The following is a 20,048-nucleotide window of genomic DNA, read 5'->3' on the forward strand; positions in this document are numbered from 1 at the left end:
AGCCATTGTAGTAGAGAATTAAAATTATTTTGCTTGCCATGACCCTTTCACAAAATACTTATGTGCTCTTTATGTATTGGTAAAAAAGCATGGCTATATTTATGTCCCTGTTTATCTTCTGTATATTTGAACCATACAAGACAGAGTGTAATCTCATTATCTAGATCAACAAGGTAACAAAACCAAAGCAATATCAGAATGTTGTGCAGCTAAGTTTTTGAAAAACATTTGTGAGAAAATGTACTTATTTTGGTGTCAATAAGGAACCCAACACCATAGAACCAGCTTGCTCTCCATGAAGCATCATAGACTGTAGTTTTTAACCTTTACTGTAGCACCATATAGTACTAGGCAACCAGAGATTCTCAGTGGGCCTCTGAAACAGCAAGTTGGGACTTGGAGGTGTGGATTGACGTCCTTTTAGGGACATTGAATTGAGATCTTGCTGAACCTCTAGGGCCTTTCCTAGTACTGGGCCTATGAGGCCTACATAGCTGAGATCATCTGTAGTTTTTCTACCTGACTGAGAAACTATCACATACTTGTATTGAAAATTAATGTGGATGATGTCAAATTTGGCAACATCTTTCAAGACTTTGGCTGCAGTGCATTTTTTTTTTCATTGCTGGAGTTAGTCAGTGTTTAGTGTGTTTCAGCACTTGAGCTCTCATTATGTAGTGATAAGAGACATTAAGGAATTATCTTGTTGCTTTTTAAGAATGCTTTTGTTTTTTCCTTCAGGGTAGCACGCAGCCATTGTTGTCTCACGTTGCATTAGCAGTCGCTAGTAAACTGACTTCAGCATTCTTTAATGCTGCCAGGTAATGAAATGCAAAATAAAGTGTGGTTTTGATTTAGTTTTAACTTGCGTATCTTAAGTTGTGCAGTCATTGGCATTCTGCTGATCACTTTTTCTGTTGCAAGTGGCTGGCTTGGTTGGAAGAGTAAACATGAAGAAGAGGCTGTCCAAAAGCAGAAACCAAAAGTTGAACCTGCTACCCCTTTAGCTGTGAGGCAAGTTTGACACCTACTCCTCAATTGCTCCGAAGCTCTGTTCCTTGATTGTCTTGAATAGTTTTTGAAAGTGGTAATCTTGTGCTGGGATTTTTTTTAAATGTGAGTTTGGTTTCAATTGATTTAGTTTATAAATGGAATTAATTTAATGATCTCTACTTAGCTCTCAGCATGCATTTGTTCCCTCCTCCCTCTTAAAAAAAAAAAAAAAAAAAAAACCCTGCCTAGTTTAGCAGCAGGAGAATCACTGTTGAGTAGGTTAAGTACTGGAACAGGAGGCCTAAAGTTTACAATTCAGGTGACTCAACAGAGCTGTATGAGCAATCTTGTAAATACTCTCACGGTACAAAATGCTTTGCATGCAAGGATGTAAAAGTTCCTTAAATAACTTACAGGCATTATCCTCATTTTACTGTTAGGGAAACTGGAGCACAGAGAGGGTGTGACTTGCCTAGTGGTTCAGAAAAAGACAGCAGCAAACTGAGAAATTAAATCCAGTTCTCCTGATTCCTAGCCCCTGCTCTAAACACTAGGGCCATGCTGTGTCTCCAGGTATGCCTGGCTCTGGTCAGCAATAGGAAAGAATCAACAAGATCACCTGTTGCAGAGACTCCTTGCATGCCAAGGCACTAGGGACATTAAACATACTTAGCCTGCTCTCGGAACTTTTACGGGACCTTTCATGTTTTATCAATTTATAATATGATTATAGTGAAACTTTCATAAAGTTTCAAGGTCTCAAAGTAAATAAAAGCACAAAATTTTGTAATAGCAAAATGCTCTTTCTGTTTTTGTTAACAAAAACAAATCACCCACCCTTTCTACATCCTAGAAAAAAGTATTTCTCTAATCCTGCAAAAGGTACTGTTCATAATTCTAAAGTAATTAATGTAGTATCTTTTGATATTCGTTAACTGAGTGTTTGATTTCAGGTTTGGACTTCCAGATTCCCGGCGCCATGGTGAAAGCATATGTCTGTCTCCATGTAACTCGTTGGCAGCAGTAACTGATGACTTTGGAAGAGTTCTTTTACTGGATGTTACACGAGGACTTGCCATTCGCATGTGGAAAGGTACATGTTCAATAAAGCAATTAGTTTGCTTGGAAATGGTGTGGCTGTTTATGTTCAATTTGGCTTAGAATTCTGAGTATTTTGGCCTTTATCATGCACTTATTGTTGTTCTGATCTCTCAAACAGATTTAATATAAATTCAAGGGTGGCAGAGTTATAGAACTGGACCTTAAAATATTATTGGTGGGATCTACAGTAAGGGTTTAATCAACAACCTCAGAAACTGAGTTGTATTGCCTGAATTTCCCTTTCTAGACCTTACCACAGCATGCAGCAGCTGATCCAGTCCTTCTCTTGAAGAGTTTTGAGCTCATTCATTCAAGATTTGTGCAGCTCCAGTTTCTTCTTTGCCTCAGTTGAGAGACGAAGCAGCAGCATTTGGTTCCCCTACCTTATGCGCCACAAAAAGGATGAGAAAATCACTAGGAAGGACAGACCGTTCCACATGCTTACTGCTTTGTTGGGTCAGCGTCTCTTGCAGGCTATTCCAAGAGAGAGCGATCAGTCTCATCTCTCTGTTCCAGCTGTTCTGTGGCAAAGAGGAGATGCAGATATTGCCATCTCCAAGACTCCAACAGCAATCATAACCAATATTACAACCCCCGGATAGGACTTGTAGAAGAACATTTTTGTACCTTCCCCCACCCAGGGCCGACTCCAGGCACCAGCCGAGCAAGCTGGTGCTTGGGGCGGCAGCTTGTAGGAGGCGGCATTCTGCCCAATCCTAGGGCGGCACGGCCGCTTTTTTTTGTTGTTGTTCCGCTCCGGCTGCCCTGTAGGGGGCAGCGGTGTGGAGGACGGGAGTGCCCTGCAGCAAGCCCGACAGGGCAGCCCGCGTCCTTCCCTCCCAGCCGACCGGAGCGGTGCGGAGCCCTCCCGGCAGGGGGCACGGTGGGAGGGGCCGCGTGGCAGTGCCCCGCTGAAGCCCTGGCTGCCCTCCTTCTCTCTCTGCCCCCGCTCCCTCCCCCTCCCCCCGCTAGCCGGGGCACATCTGCAGGGTAGGGAGTCCCCCTGCACCCTGGCTTCGGCTGCGCCGCAGGTTTTTTTTTTGTTTTGTTTTGTTTTGCTTTTCTGTTCTGGCTGCCACAGTTTTTTTCTTGTTTTTTGTTTTTGCTTGGGGTGGCCAGAAAGCCAGAGCCGGCCCTGCCCCCACCCTCCCTTTTATGCCTGGACCTGGTTTCTGTGAAGTTACAAATATCTCTAGCAGCACTCTGTCCTCCCACTGCCCTCACAGTGTAAACACAGTATTCCATGCATGTCACTTCTCCCTCTCCCATTCAAGGTTACTTTAGCCCAGAGATACTGGCTTTCCTGAATCAAGTCTACAGGGAAAGCATGGTGGAGTCTCATTTCTCTCCAGACAGCCATTGTAATTGGCTCAATGCTGTGGAGAGGTCTAAGAAGGGAAACCAAAACAGGAGTCAGTCAGGAACGACAGAAATCAAATTTGCAAGCAAACTTTCTCATATTCTTGTTGATGCACTGAGCACAAGTACGTGCGCTATATTCAGGGAACTCCACTAGAACTCGGGGTGGGTTGGGGTGAAGGAACCTTTATTTCCACATTCCCCACAGGCTGCTTAGCTTCTCTGTTTCAGCTACCGTAGCATAATGGTTGCAGTCTCCTTGTATCGCCTGTGCATTCCTCTCCCCAGTAGTTGGGGTTTATCTGGTGCTTCTCTGTTAGTTCAGATATACACATTCACTGTTTTTTCTCTTCTGTGTTACTGATCTTTTCATGTTACCTTTAACACCTTTCCATGATCAAGTGTTTTTTTTTTTTTTTTTTTTTTTTTTACTATCTTTATTGTTTTCACTTGAATAAGCATTTACTAAACGAACAGTTTGGTCTGCCAGGTTTCCCAGCATTTACAGCAAGTTGCTTAAACCTGTTTATTAATAAAGGGTGATGTGAGCCACACATGCTCGTGCGTGCTCTCTCTCTCCCCCCCTCCCCAAGTCCTTTTAGTTGTAAACTGCTAACAAATATTTAACAATTGAATGTTTTGCATGCATTTTCTATTGAGACAAGCACTTGGTAAGGAGATAGTCAACTGAAATCATACTTTACTTTTTCTCTTCACTTATTCCACGAACACTTTAGAAAACTCACAATTTAAATTATACTTCAGTTTTAAAACTTGTTTTGTGTGCTAATTGTAATGTGGCTTAGGAGGGTTTGCTGATGTCACCTGTGTGTGCTAAATCCCACATACAATCCTGGTGACTTGATCAAGTTCGCACTGTCCGGGAAGGCATCCCATTTTCTCTGTCAGAAGAGCTTGGTAGGGGGGAGAAAGAGAAATTGGCCCAATCAATGTGTTAGAGAAGTAAATGTGAGTAATGGTATGTAGGTTGGGAAAGGGTGCTTATATTACTGTTAAATAGCATTTAGGTGGTCACAATCAAATTTTTGGGAGGGTACAATAGCCTTCCACCCAACACTTACATAAACCCTGTTCCAGGAGCAGGCAATTTTCAATTGTGTGTGTTTGTGTAAACTAGTTGACTAATTCCTGTCCTTTCTTACAAAGGATATCGTGATGCACAAATTGGTTGGATTCAGACTGTAGAAGACCTTCATGAAAGAGAAGCTGAAAAGACGGATTTTTCTCCTTTTGGAAGTACTCGAAGTCCAAGTAGAGTGGCTCAATTTCTTGTGATCTATGCTCCAAGAAGAGGAATCCTGGAAGTGTGGAGCACTCAGCAAGGACCCCGGGTTGGTGCCTTCAATGTAGGGAAACACTGTAGGTAAGAAATGCTTAGCATCTTGACATGTTGACAAGTACGCTGTGCTAGTGGGGTAAATAAGTGTGTAACAGACATATTCCTGCCTCTCAGGCAGTCTTATTCCAGTGCCCACAGTGACGAGTGCTAGTAGACTGGTTTTAAATTGCTGACGATGCCTCTGATACTTGCTTGAATGCAGTGCAGAGTGCACTTATTTATGAACGAAGATGTTTCCTTTTCCCTCTCCACTGCTAACCCCCCAACTAATCTTTGCTGGCATAGATCACTAATTAGATGTTCTGATGTTTTTCATTAGTTATGCTGGGCCCTGGCTGTGTGAAATTCTTCCTTGTGTCTTATACAAAAAATGCATTTTGGTAATTTCAGTCTTCATTGTCATGGCCATATCTGTGTGTTTGTTTCAGGTTGCTGTATCCTGGCTATAAAATAATGGGTTTAAACAATATGACTAGTCAAGGTTGGCAGTCTCAGACTTACCAGATCTGTCTTGTTGATCCAGTGTCTGGAAGCATAAAAACTGTTCATGTACCTTTCCATTTAGCACTAAGGTAAGGTTAGCTGCGTTTTATATAATAATCTACCTTAACTGTCTCTTCTTAACGGAAGTCTTTTGATAAGTGTTTGAAATTGGTTTTTAGTTCCAGAGGGCCAGAATTTGCAATTCTTTCTCATGCTGAGTACTGCATTACTCCAAGAGTAGTCTCTCGCACTTGTGTGGAGTAAGGTGTACTCAATGTGAGTAATGATGGTGAAATCTGGCCCTTGGAAAATGAAATGTCTGATTATTTTATACGACTTAATACTTGAGTTTTAGAATAACTAGTAACTGTTTTAATTTCATGTCAGAGTGAACAAAAAATGCTTTCACCAATGATGTAATTCAAAAGTAACAAACATAAAATTTGCAGACCAAACTTTTTCACTGAATATTTCAGTGTGTGTTTATATGAGATATTTAAAAATCTTTTTCAGTGATAAAAAGAGTGAACGAGCAAAAGATATGCATCTAGTGAAGAAGTTAAGTGCTTTACTCAAAGCTAAAACCTCAAATCTGGGTAGGTTTCTCCTAAATGTTTATTTCTTAATGTCTTACCTACTGAATCACACAATATGCACCCTGTATTCCTAGTGTGTGTGTATATCATACAGATACACCTGTAGATTTTGCCATCTTAATGTTCGTTAGGTGTAAGTGAATTTGTTTGCGTATTGAAAGAAGACCTGCAAACTTACTATTCAAATTTTATATTAAAATCAGGTTAGAATTGTGCTGAGTGCTTCAAAAAACTAGATTAAGACGAGCATTTAGTTCATGTTCATTTCTTTATACAGATCTGCAGTCTAGATAAGTCTCAAATTATCTGCCATGTAGTCTGCTGGGGATGTTGTATTCACTATTGAGCTCCACTGCTGTCTGATCATGGGATGCAAATAATCCTTGTTTTTTTTTAAACAATGTTCAGTAGAATTATGAATTTCTTAATACTATTTTACCAAGAACAAAAAAACCCAACAATGTTGGAGATGTGCTGTATCTGGGGAGCGTTAGGGGGCAGGCAATACTTTCTCTTGAAGGGTTCAGTAGTGTATGTGATATGAGCGGCAGCAGCTGACTAGCTCAGTGGATCTGGATTGTGCAGACCTGCAAAACAGCATAAAAAGGTAAATTTTCAGTGTGCTGTACAGTGTGTCCTTCTCACCTTGGTTATTTGGAGGTGTTCAGCACATCATTTTAATTTTAGAGCAATTGTGCACAACAGTAAAGAAATCTGAAGAGTCCTCTTGAAATGAAATATAAAAATTACTATATTTCCGTCTTCTACAGAGCTGTCCCAGCCCCACTAATAGTATCTTTGTTAGTACTTTTTGCACTCCCATCCTAATGTTGACTCAGGTTATCTGGTATGACATGGTTCAGTTGTATTAAAAGTGAGGTTCTCCCACAGGCCAGGGTAAAATTAGTTTGGAAGGCTCCTAGTGCATATTAGCATGAATTATGCCATGACTTTTGCAAATAGCCTGTATATTTTTAAAAGGTTCCTTGGGTGAAATCCACTCTGGGACAAAGAGCCAGCACAAGCCCAGTTCACCACTTAAGTCCTAATTGAGCTCTATTTTGAGTGCTTAAATGGTGTGTAGCGTCCATGCTTGCCATCTGCATGGGGTAGGAGGGTAGGGATAGGTCAGTGGTTTGAGCATTGGCCTGCTAAACCCAGGGTTGTGAGTTCAATCCTTGAGGGGACCACTTAGGGATCTGGGGCAAAATCAGTACTTGGTCCTGCTAGTGAAGGCAGGGGGCTGGACTCAATGACCTTTTAAGGTCCCTTCCAGTTCTAGGAGATAGGATATCTCCATTAATTATTATTATTAGGAGGGATTTCACCTTTTGCACATAGACACCCTTGTTCCGATATGTAATTTTTCTTACAAAAGAGGCAAATCTGGAATGATACATGCCTGTCAGTTTCTGAGAGACAAGGTGGTTGAGGTAATATCTATTATTGGACCAACTACTGTAGGGTTACCATATGTCCAGATTTTCCCGGACAAGTCCGGCTTTTTGGTCCTCAAATCCCCATCCGGGAGGAAATTCCAAAAAGCCGGACATGTCCGGGAAAATAGGGAGGGGTTGTGGGGGTTGGGTCCAGGCTGGAGCCGCTGGGGCCGGCCGGAGCCGCTCAACCGGAACCGGCGCCTGAGCTGAGCCGGGCCGGAGCCGCTGGGACCGGGGCTGGGGGTGTTCGGCCGCCGGCGAACATTTGATTCGCGGGAAGCAGGGGAGGGGGAGGAGCAGGGGGGCGGAGCGTTCAGGGGAGGGGGTGGAGTTGGGGCAGGGACTTTGGGGAAGGGGCGGGGCTGGGGGCGGGGAAGGGGTGGAGTTGGGGCGGGGCCGGGGCCCTGTGGAGTGTCCTCTTTTTGGACTATTAAAATATGGTAACCCTAAACTACTGTTGCTTCTGATATAACCTCACCCACCTTGCGTGTCTCATGTCCTGGGACCAACACAGCTACAGCAACACTGCAGTCGGTGTGAGTTTTTTCCAAGTTAATGGTGGCAGTTAGCCCAAACATGTCAAACCAAACAATTAAAATGTAAATAAGTGTACATCTTCACTGTGGTGCAGAATGACTTGCTTTTCAAGATCCGTGTTGAAAATATGAATTAATCACTTGATCATCTTTGTTGCAGACATGGTTGAAGCTGAAGCAAAGGAATTAATTCTTGATATTAAATACCCTGCTACAAAAAAACAGGTGAATATTGAGAGAGGGAGTTTCCATCTGGGAAAGAATTTCATGTGATCAGACTTGGTTATAAAGCCATTAACCTTTCATAATTTTCTTAACAATTCTTTCCATGGTTTCTAATTGACAGAGCTTAAGTTCGTGCTTTACAGCATTGCTTATTTTATTTTTTCTATAACATAGTACATAGAATTCATGTTGATTTGTGACTTCACTGCAGGATCCATTTGTGCTGTAAGGGGAAAAACCTTTACAATGAAAATATATGTAGCGGAAATAGTAACTAAAAAATACTGTGACTTGAATTGTTATGGGCTTCCTTAAACGCTTCAACAGTAATATGAAGCAAAAGGAATGGAAATACTTCATTTTGTTAAATTTCTGCTAACAGGCTTTGGAAAGCATATTGGCAAGTGAACGTGTACCACTCTCCGCTCTCTCAAACATCACTCAGACACTGATGGACACCTTAAAAAACCAGGGTAAGTGGAAGCTGATTTTGTAGTTATGCAGACCACAATCTATCCGTGGTGTGGCTTGAAGCGAGACCACTGCTGTGAGGCCAGGAGAATATCTATCATGGGTATCCACTGCTTCATCAAGCTTGGTCTGTTTGGCTTTTCTGCCAGATAGAGCAAGAAGTTCCTTTTGTAGAGTTTTTTTCCCCCTGCCTGCATCAGCGTGCTGGTGAGCACCCTCTCCAGCATTTGCCGTGGATCTGTAATGCAAGCATTACTTCCGTATATTTTTGAAATCGGTGATGGGTTGAATGAGTCCATGCATTATGTATATTTTGTAAATGCAAGAAACATAAACTGCTTTCATATAAATACAAATATATATTAACATGTGTATATACACACATCCATAGATATATTCCTGTCCTATATGTTTACATACATTGACTTGCAAATAATTCTATCATATGTTTCAGCATCGTCACCAAGGTTCTATTTTGTATATATTAGTAAAATAAGCTGGGCTCAATTCCCACTCCCTCCCCCCTGCAGTAATCCTGTTGTATAGGACAGGAGCCTCCACAAGGTTCCACCTTATGGAGCTCTCTCTTCAGTCTTCCCCCTTCTTTAGGAAGGAAATGAGGGTCTGGCTTCTTAAACCCTTAACATTTTTGGATTCACTGAAGGCACAGAGGTTTTGTGCCACTGAAATGGTTGTAGATCTACCTGATACTTCCCTTCTCCTCCTTGTTGGCAGCATGGCTTCACTGGTCTTGCACTTCTAGGTCTTTCTAAACTGGGGGCTGTATCCACAGCTTCCCTTAAGGGTAGGTTTCTCAGGCCAAAGAAGTGCATTTCTTCAAAATTCTGACAGATGGAAGAGGGTGAAATAACCCAACATAACTCCTCCCTTGAAACTATTGAAATGCTTCTTGCATTTTGGATTCCATTGTTTTGGGGGGCATGACTAGGTCTTGAGGGATGGAGCAGGAGAAGAGTCTATCTCTGTGAAATCACCTTCAGACGCATAGAGACTTTCCAGCATAAGATAATGTTCATCCTGTTGTTGTTTTGCATGGACTCCATTTCACACTGTGAGGAGGAGCAGCTGAGCCCTTGGCAGTGTAGTTCACAGCAGATGTATTACTGCAGGAGGTGCACAGAGGCCCTGAGTAAACAGAATTTGCCTGTGGATCCCAGAATGCTTGTGGGTTGGGAGGGCCTGTCCCTGGCCACTTCTGTAGTGAGGGATCCCCCCCAGATGATGGGGCAGTCTGTGTAACTTCAGAGCTGTGGAATGAAATAGGAGTTTTTCCATGGGCTTTAATGGGGCCAGGATTTCACCCTTGGAGTGTTCTGCCCAACTTTGACCTGCCTTGATCAGGGCAAGATCTGGCTTTAAATAGCTAGTGTATCCACTCAAATATGAAGTCCTAAAAATACAGATTCTTATGAAAAACTGTTTTCACAATGAATTGGAAAATGTATACCTCCATTTTCATTTTGTATTTATTGAGTCTTCTTTGTTAGCTTATGTGTGGTTTATGCTCTGTCTCCTCTTTTTCCATCTGCACTGTATTCCCTGCCTGGTCACAGTAAAGAACAAATTTGGCTGAAGTCCCTGCCTCCTAGTTTGGCTGTGTATCTGCCAGTAATACTGTGGCTAAATGGATATTCTGAAACAGATGATGGACTGTATGAATGCTATTATTGTGAGGAAAAGGTCAATTGATTAGCTGTACCAAACTGTTCAGGCTTCCTTTTTGGTTCCAGGATTTTTAATAGCAGAGTATCTGAGAAATGGCTGAGCTTCATAGAGAAAATTGTACACTGGGAATTCATTTGAGCGCACAAATGGTTTGTTCAGAGACAAATCTTTGTACAGAAAAGTCAGTTTAGAATCTTTGTTTTATGTCCTTTAACGTCAGGTAAATTAATTCATCATTAAATATGATACTGGGGCTGTCGCAGGTAGTGCTTAGCAAATGTTGTTCTTAAGACTTGGTTTCCCACATATGCAGATTAAGAAAGTAGGGAGACAAGGTGGGTGAGGTAATATCTTTTATTGGACCAACTTCTGGTAGTGAGATAGACAAGCTTTCAAGCTCACACAGAGCTCTTCTTCAGGTCTGGGAAACATACACTGTATGTCACAGCTAAATACAAGGTGGATGAGATTACTTAGCATAAATAAACACATTTCAAGGGACCATTCAAGGTGAAGTAAGAAAGTAGACATACATCAAATGATTTTTTTGTTACCTAATCCCATTGTGTAGATTCAGTATTTTCTTCTTCAGCTTAGGCCTTAGCAAGTAGAAGACAAACTGAGTGAGCTTGCATGCTGAGTAATAACTCAACAGTCTAGAAAGACTCCTAATTGCAGATGTTGGCATCTGTTTTGGGCGTTCTTGTAACTGACTGCTTCTGCGCTTGTTTTGAAATTGCAGGAACCGTTATGCAAATTATACTGAGATGTTGAATTGTCTGTTTCATGTTTCTTCACAAATGTGAGTTACTATATAAACTGAAAAACAGCCTCCCTTAATTTGGTGTTTCCATTGTGCCTTTCAGCTTGCACAAGAAGTTGAGCTGTGAATATGCTCTTTATTTAGTTTGATAAAAAAGAAAAAGAAAGCACTTAATTTTTTAGTCAAATTAACTATTACGGTGTTGAGGTATTAGTGCTTTGTAAAATTCTAAACTCTGGGTTGATATCAATTGCATATGTGTTCTCTGGCTGCCATAGTTTTTCTAGTTGCTTTCCCAAACTCTGAAGAATTACAAATATCAGGGGATTTCTACTGATTTTTGTTAACATGGTTTTGGTTTTATCACTGAAAGACAGTAATGCCCATTGTGCTTCCTCAATTTTAGTCTTGGAAACTTTATTTGCAGCTTTTTATTATGGGGATTTATCATATTCACATATTGGCAGCATGATAAAAGACAGACTAAAATTCACGCAGCATTGTAGTTTGCAAGGTACATGCAACTTGTGTTTGTTTTTAAAAGAATAATTACTTGAGGATTGCAATCTATAGCATCCTGCATTTCCCTGATTTTTACATGCTGGTGTACAAGAAGTCCTATACTGTAGCCTTGTGTTCAGTGTCCCATTGCAGCCCTTTTCTTGTTTAAAAATAAGCCTGATACCCTTTTTGCTTTTGGGCAAAAATCATCCTCACTTTAACTTGCCATGAATTAAACGTAGGGTGACCAGATGAGGGGAAGAAAATATCGGGCGGGAGGGTGCCTGCCAGGCCAAAAAAAAAAAGCCAAGTCCTGCCAGCTGTGCAAAAAAAACCCCAGTGCTGCCGGCGGATATCGGGACAAAATGCATCCCGACCAAAGATCGGTCGGGACGCGGGACAGACACCGAAATATCGGGACAATCCCAATTTTACCGGGACGTCTGGTCACCCTAATTAAACATCATATCATGAGCAACAGTGCGTCGAAAACATTACACTGGAGCATATGTCATCTAACTCCTTTATAAGAGTTTAGTGAAGCTACAAAGAACGTTTCACAGCTCCAGTACACACATTCATTCAGACTAATGTGCATCTTTATTTCTCTCTCTCCAGAATTTGTGTGTGTTGATGAAGGGTTGCTCCAGTTTTGTGCAAATAAGTTAAAGCTGCTGCATCTATATGAGTCAGTCAGCAAACTGAATTCTTTGAGCATGCAGCCAAGCACTCCGCTCTCTGATAATGTAAGTAATGTCAAAACTTCTTTCTGTGAAAGAATTAACCATTTAGCAGGTAGATTAAATGGAAAATTACTAGGGCTGTCAAGCGATTACAAAAATTAATCCCGCTGTTAAACAATAGAATACCATTTATTTACATATTTTTTGATGTTTTCCACATTTTCAAATATATTGATTTCAGTTACAACACAGAATACAAAGTGTATAGTGCTCACTTTTTATATTTTTATTACAAATATTTGCACTGTAAAAAAGAAACAAAAGAAATAGTATTTTTCAATTCCCCTAATACAAGTACTGTAGTGCAATCTCTTTATCATGAAAGTTGAACTTACAAATGTAGAATTATGTACAAAATAACTGCTCTCAAAAATAAAACAATGTAAAAACTTTAAAGCCTACAAGTCCACTCAGTCTAACTTCTTGTTCAGTCAATCGCTAAGACAAACAAGTTTGTTTACATTTCTGGGAGATAATGCTGCCCACTTCTTGTTTACAATGAAAGTGAGAACAGGCGATTGCATGGCACTATAGTAGGCAGAGTTACAAGATATTTATGTGCCAGATATGTTAAACTTTCGTATGCCCCTTCATGCTTCGACCACCATTCCACGGCACATGTGTCCATGCTGATGACAGGTTCTGCTTGATAACGATCCAAAGCAGTGCAGACTGATGCATATTCATGTTCATTTTCATCATTTAAGTCAGATGCCACCAGCAGAAGGTTGGTTTTCTTTTATGGTGGTTCAGGTTCTGTAGTTTCCGCGTCGGAGTGTTGCTCTTTTAAGACTTCTGAAAGCATGCTTCACACCTCATCCCTCTTAGATTTTTGGAAGGCACTTGATTCTTGAACCTTGAGTCGAATACTGTAGCTATCTTTGGAAATCTCACATTGGTACCATCTGCATGTGAAATCTGCAATGAAAGTGTTCTTAAAATGAACATGTGCTGCATCATCATCCGAGACTTCTATAACATGAATTATATAGCAGAATGTGGGTAAAACAGAGAGCAGGAGACATGCAATTCTCCTCCAAGGAGTTCAGTCACAAATTTAATTAACACATTTTTTTTTTAATGAGCATCATCAGCATGGAAGCATGTCCTCTGGAATGGTGGCCAAAGCATGAAGGGGCATACAAATGTTTAACATATCTGTCACATAAATATCTTGCAACTCCGCCTACAAAAGTGCCAGGCGATCTCCTGTTCTCCCTTTCAGGTGACATAAATAAGAAGCAGGCAGCCTTATCGCCTGTAAATGTAAACAAACTTGTTAGTCTTAGCCATTGGCTGAACAAGAAGTAGGACTAAGTGGACTTGTAGGCTCTGAAGTTTTACACTGTTTTATTTTTGAGTGCAGTTATATAACAAACAAAATCTACATTTGTCGCACTTTTATGATAAAGAGATTGCATTACAGTACTTGTATGAGGTAAATTGAAAAACACTATGTTTTGTCTACAAATATTTCAACTGTGAAAATGATAATATAAAGTGAGCACTGTACACTGGGCATTCTGTGTTGTAACTGAAATCAATATATTTGAAAATGTACAAAAACATCCTAAAATATTTAATACATTTCAATTGGTATTCTATTATTGTTTAACAATTTGATTAAAACTGTGATTAATTGCGATACATTTTTTTAGTTGTGATTAATTTTTTTAGTTAATCGCGTGAGTTAACTGTGATTAAATTGACAGCCCTAAAAATTACACATTTTGGGGAGTTGGAGATGAAGACCATAGGATGGCAGAACTGAGGCAAAAACACTTAAATAAATACCTGGTTAGGGCATCTTCTGTTCAATGATCTCATGTGCTGTGCAAATGCTAATTAATTGAGCCTCCTAAAAACATTGTGTTAGGGCTTGTCTACACTTAACAGAGGATCAACGCTGTGGTGATTGATGCATTGGCGGTCGATTTAGCAGGTCTAGTGAAGACACGCTAAATTGACCACCAGTTGCTCTCCCGTCAACTCCTGTACTCCACCTGATCGAGAAGAGTAAGGGGAGTCGACGAGAGAGCGTCGCCCATTGACATCGCATAGTGTGGACCTAAGTAGATCTAAGCTACGTCGATTTGAGTTACGCTATTCACGTAACTCAAATTGCATAGCTTAGATCAACTTTTCCCTTTAGTGTAGACAAGGCCTTAGTCACTTAATGTGTGAGACAGAGCCAGGAATAGAACTCATGTCTCCTGACTCCAATCATTTGTCCTTAGTGCAGAAGGCTTTCCTTTATCCTTTTTGGGAGGAGGAATTAGTTCTGGAAACTAACTTATGACCAAATCTTCCCTGTGTCTAGTACTTTAAATAGATGTACAAAATGTTCTACTTCATATTTTGGGTTACTTTTAGTATCATTACAGAAGTCTCTGTGTATACATTACAGAACCTTGCAATATGTCTGCTCAATTTGCAAGGTGGCTGCTTTCTCAAGGATTTTTGGCTAATTAAAAAAAACTTTAGTCACGTACAGCGGAGAGAAATTGGATGTGGGGAATAAGTAGGTTATATCTCCAAATATAAATTTACATAGGGTCATTATTTACTATAGTTTTAATCTTTCTGCTTTTAAGGATTTGGCTAAACTACTCAGGCTGGATGACAAAGAGTTTGCTAGGCTCCAGACGTTATTGGAAAACTACAAGCAAGAGAACACCCAAACCACCGTTCGATTTGCTGATGCCAAAGATGGTATATTGCCTGTGAAAATGTTCTTGGAATATTTAGAATATGAAAAGGACATGATTCTAGTGAAGAAACTAGATGAAGGAGAATATGTGGCTTTAGGTAAGAGCTCTTGAAGGACTAGTGTTTGCCAGATTAATGCTTCATTCTGTTTTAGTCTAACTTTAAAAGCTGGGTAAGACAGGGCTCAAAACATTTACTGGATGGATATTTACTAGCCAGAGGACTATATTTATTAATTAGACACTGAAATAAAAGAAGGCAGAGGCTCTCCAGTTAGATCAAGGGGCATTGCTAGGGCAAGAAACCCACACTTTCTCCTTAGCTGCAGGATACAGGGTGCTGGAATTCCCATCAGTGTGTTGCCTCTCAACCTCCTGTACCAAGCTGCCTCCTTGGAGTGAGAAGGAAAGTATTTCTCAACTGCCCACCTATCTCACTCCCTCATGCCACTCCCCACCTGCAAAGGGCACCTCATATTAGCAGATGTCAAATTAGGCCCTTCTGCCCAACTATTTAACAAATACCAAATTAGCATATTTGTGAGGCAAATGGCTCATGAGAGGAACTGGAGCTGAAGAATTCCAGGGGTGCCTACCTTTATGTCTGTGTGAACACCAAAGGCCCTTTCTAGGGTAGCCAAGAGTCTACTTCAGTGGACTTTTCCTCTATCTCCTCCAAAATATTGTACTTGGGTTTTAAAACCAGGACAGAGTCACCAAGTGTCTCGCTGACCATAACCACCAATAGACAAGCTGTCTCAATAACTGAGCTACTGTAAGCTGGTGGTATAAATAATGACAACAAAACATAAACCCTAATGTAAACTTTCTCCTGAGTTTAGCTTTGTTTCCTAGAAGAGCGCCCCTATGCCCCTACTTCCCTCTGCCTCAGACACATCCAACCATTTGTATACTAATAGGACTCTCATGATCTGACACCAGAGTGAGTCAGCAAAAATAGCTCTGGTTCTCTATGCTGGGTCCTAAAATATGCCACCATGGCACAGAGGCATGGATTATTTGGCAGCTAAATTTGCTGTCATACATACTCTACTTTTTAAACTCTTCTCTATATTGAATGATAATACGTATAACCTGAACTGGTACATTGTTATATAGCTGTTTGTCCACATACTCTACTTGCCTTCCCTTCTTCCTTGTTTTTGGAAAAAAAGAAGTAAGAGTAAAATAGTCATTCCAAACAGTGCTGCTCTGTGTATCCCACTTCCTGATAGCTGTCCGGAAGTATCTCCTTGTCTATCTATGGATCCACAGGCTCCCCACCAGCCAAAGAAAGGCTGTGACCTGTGCAGGTCAGTGAGCCTTTCCTTCTTCCTTCCCAGGAAAGTTAAAAATATTAGGATATTCCACTGTTTGCTCAAAGCTCCCTTGCCTCAAGCCCAGTAAGTCCTGATCTGTCTGGTGAACCGGCCATCTGCATGTTGAGTGTTTGATCATTGTAGATGAAGTTGATGTGGTGTTTGTTTTTTAGGGAGCTTTTTTTTCTGGAAATGTTTGTGTGGAGAGAGTTCCACAGAGGAAATGTGCCATACACTGGAGTCTGCAGGATTTAGCCCTCAGCTATTATTGGTAAGATACTGATTTAATTGTGTTTCCTGCTTTTTACCCAAAATATTCATGAATTTAAACATGTCAATGCTGAAAAAATTTCCCAGTTTACAATATTGACCTTTCAGCGCTGGGTGTAACCATGTACACTTAGCATGTTAGTGTCTGGCCTTCTGCCATTTTTCAGGTCCATAAATCCCTCAGATCTTAATGGGACTTTTGAGAGCATTAAGTCAATTATGTTATGTAATAAAATGGGTACAACTCAGGATAAAATAGAAACATTTAAGTTCTGGCCCCTGATGTCTTCAGCTTAATTACTATATAATATATATATTCAGGAATACACATATGCCATCTTAAAGATGTTTTCTTCATGGCTCTTTTGCTGTGAGAAATAATATACTTCATACCAGAAGATAAACAATAAATCCAAGTGCAATACATATTTTTGAGGAATGAGACATGGTAAGGAAACATTTTCATTTCAAACATAGAAAAAGTTGTTATAAACAAGTGAGAAATTATTTTAAAAAATAAATGTAATTTCAAAACTTTTTTTTAAAAATGCATTTTTTAAGGCTAATCTTTTAAATTCCAGTGAAAGTAATCATTTTTAAAATAAACATTCCCTGCAGTGCTTGAAACCCAAGCACTAAAGCAATAAGAACTTGAAAGTGAAACTGACTAACTGATTTTCTTCATTTAACCTGAGAGAGCTGCAAATAGTGAACACAGCATATGTAGGGGCAAATAGATTAGATTTTAAAAAAATCTTTTGATCTACATAATATAGGTAGGTAGATTTATATATAGGGTATGGGTTTCTTTAAGCTGACAATGTCTCTTTAGAGTAAAGGCAGTACACTAGGCTATGTCCCACTTTAGGGTCCTGACAGACCCTCATGTTCAAGGGGGGCGGAAAAAATCATTGGCTTGTTATGAAATGCACAGACCATTTTTTATAGTGCAGAGTAGATATTTTGCCTGTTTTTTTTTTTTTTTCCCCCCCCCTCCTGTAACCTGCTCTGCTGCTAAGTTTTACCTCCAAAGCAGGTGTAATTAAAGGCAGCTTGATAGTCAACTGAGGTTTTATCAGATTACCAAAGCCTAACCTATAATTAAAAGTTTGGCAGTATAGCTATATTGGCAAAATGCTCGTAGTATAGATGCACCTTACATCTGCAAGGAAGTGCTTTTGTGTGTTACAGTTTATACCTGTTTAGCGAGTGGAATAAGCCCTACAGTACAAGCACTTTTATGCTGGTATTCGTGTGTCTACAGTAGGGCTTTTGCAAGCATAGAAAAAAATAACACAACTAACCAACGTTGCTATTCTGGCCAAAGCTTCTAGCATAGACCTGGCCTCAGTCTTCTGTAGGATTTAATACCAGGTTACAATCTAAAGCGCTACATTCTGCAAATTTAGTAATAGGTTTGTTACTGATTAAATGTGTAATTATCTAGGCAAAGACATACTAAGATGGAAAATGTTTAATATTCCTAATGTCTAATTTAGTCATTTTTCAGAGTTGAATCACTTTTATTTGCCATTTGTATTTTGCATGTTGCAAGTATTCTATTCCATTCATGTAACCTTTATTAAGGTAGAGTATCCGACTCAAGTCTGTGTGTTCATGAAGTGAGTCTGCCAGAGAGCAGCACAGTTTGCCATAATCTCTGTAGTAGTTTTGGGGCGATTGTTAGAGGAATCACTCAGTCAGCATCTTGTGTCCAAATAAACATGAATACCATTACTTGCAATTTTGGAAAGATCACAAGACTACCAAAGCTTAATGTAAAGTAACTGCCTTCTGTAATTTATAAGTTTGTTCAACTATACACACAAGAAATTTCTTAATTAGCATTGCACTATGATGTTTAGAACATCTAAACTAGCTATTTCTCAACATTTCTGTTGTTTTGCATGAATATTAGGAATTGTGACTCTTGATACTAAAGGGTTAATTGAATCCAAATATAATTAGGAGTCTATAGAGTAATTAGCCATCCTGCAGCAAAAAAACTTCAGGACCAGACTCCAAAGAGAAACTGCTGAACTTCAGTTCATTTGCAAATTTGACACCATCAGCTCAGGATTAAACAAAGACTGTGAATGACTAGCCAACTACAAAAGCAGTTTCTCCTCCCTTGGTGTTCCCACCTCAACTGCTAGAAGAGGGCCTCATCCTCCCTGATTGAACTAACCTCATTATCTCTAGACTGATTCTTGCATGCATATTTATACCAGCCTCTGGAAATTTCCACCACATGCGTCTGACGAAGTGGGTATTCACCCACAAAAGCTTATGCTCCAGTACTTCTGTTAGTCTATAAGGTGCCACAAGACTCTTTGTAGCTGGGTTGAGAAGATGACGTAATAGTTAAACTAGTCTTTCAGTCACTAATATTAAATGCATCAAACCCTTGTATTACCTTTTACAAATCTTAATATACAGTCCTCTACAAATAACTACTTGTTTAGCTAACATTCATTACTTGCCTTACTATAACTCCTTTAATTTTAGAAAACAATTTATTTGATCAGTGAATTCCTCCCCCCCCCCCCCCCCCCCCCCCCCCCCCAAAAAAACAACAACAACAACCACCCACAACAACCACCACCACCAAATCCTAGTTTGGCTTCTGTACTATATGTGTACTTTTAACTTCAAATACATATGCTCATTTCTTGCAGACTATGTCCATTGCCTCTTGCATGTTTCCTCTTCTCCTAACTCTCACTTTCCTACCCCAGACTTATGACTGAAGCACTGTTCTTAATCTTTTCTCGTTTTAAGAAACTGCTGCTCCCTGCCTTTATTTTGCAATCTGTATAATAATCTGATACTAATTTTGTCCGGGTTGAGATTGGCTGTTTTACTGCAATTGTCTGTCTGCCAGTTCATGAGAGGAGTTTGTCCCAGAGGATCTTTTTTTTTGTAATTGAAAGATTGCTGAAATGTGGTACTGTTACACTTAAAAGCATTGTCATGTGACGTATCGTCTGCAGCACACCAATAAACTCTTTGTGTTGATATATTATAACATGGTTCCGGGGATCATACATTTTCACTCAACCCTAAGGAGTAATAACGTTTGATGTAATAAATATTCCACTTTTTCCCCCCCAGTCTCTGCTTCTCAGTGTGTGGCTTTCCAAGGAAAAAGATATTCTAGATGAACCACAGTCTATCTGCTGTCTTCACACTATGCTGTCCCTTCTGAGCAAAATGAAAGGTGAAATACACATTCATAATCTTAAAATATCACTGTCAGATAAAACTAGTATTCATTCTGACAATCTGTACTGCTCTGTAAATAAAGCAAACCCAACTAAATATTGCTTGATTGCATTTTATAATAAGCAAATCATAGGGTTATTTAAAATTACAATTCAAGACTTTCCCCTTATAGTGACTGGAAGATTTGAAATTTTGGCTTGGAACCACTGAGATTTAAGGACCTTGGTTCCAGTGTCAGTTTGAAGTGATTTATGTCTCTGGAGGGATTTC

At 40.0% G+C, this 20,048-nt stretch overlaps 1 protein-coding gene across 2 annotated transcripts in view; it reads left to right on the forward strand.

Annotated features, from left to right (window-relative positions):
• The window catches only part of RAB3GAP2 (RAB3 GTPase activating non-catalytic protein subunit 2), a 79,922-nt gene that overhangs the window by 37,059 nt on the left and 22,815 nt on the right, over positions 1-20,048 (forward strand). For both annotated transcript variants that reach the window (XM_024205969.2, XM_024205971.1), the window contains 12 exons: positions 742-821; positions 925-1,014; positions 1,947-2,086; positions 4,621-4,837; positions 5,242-5,385; positions 5,810-5,892; positions 8,028-8,092; positions 8,475-8,565; positions 12,132-12,259; positions 14,851-15,064; positions 16,457-16,554; positions 19,668-19,773. In XM_024205969.2, coding sequence (XP_024061737.1) covers positions 742-821; positions 925-1,014; positions 1,947-2,086; positions 4,621-4,837; positions 5,242-5,385; positions 5,810-5,892; positions 8,028-8,092; positions 8,475-8,565; positions 12,132-12,259; positions 14,851-15,064; positions 16,457-16,554; positions 19,668-19,773 — 1,456 coding nt within the window. The remainder of the gene's footprint in view (positions 1-741; positions 822-924; positions 1,015-1,946; positions 2,087-4,620; positions 4,838-5,241; positions 5,386-5,809; positions 5,893-8,027; positions 8,093-8,474; positions 8,566-12,131; positions 12,260-14,850; positions 15,065-16,456; positions 16,555-19,667; positions 19,774-20,048) is intronic.

The sequence above is a fragment of the Terrapene carolina genome, unplaced genomic scaffold (genome assembly GCF_002925995.2).
Source record: "Terrapene carolina triunguis isolate 2854851 unplaced genomic scaffold, T_m_triunguis-2.0 Scaffold262, whole genome shotgun sequence".
In the NCBI taxonomy this organism is placed as follows: Eukaryota; Metazoa; Chordata; order Testudines; family Emydidae; genus Terrapene; species Terrapene triunguis.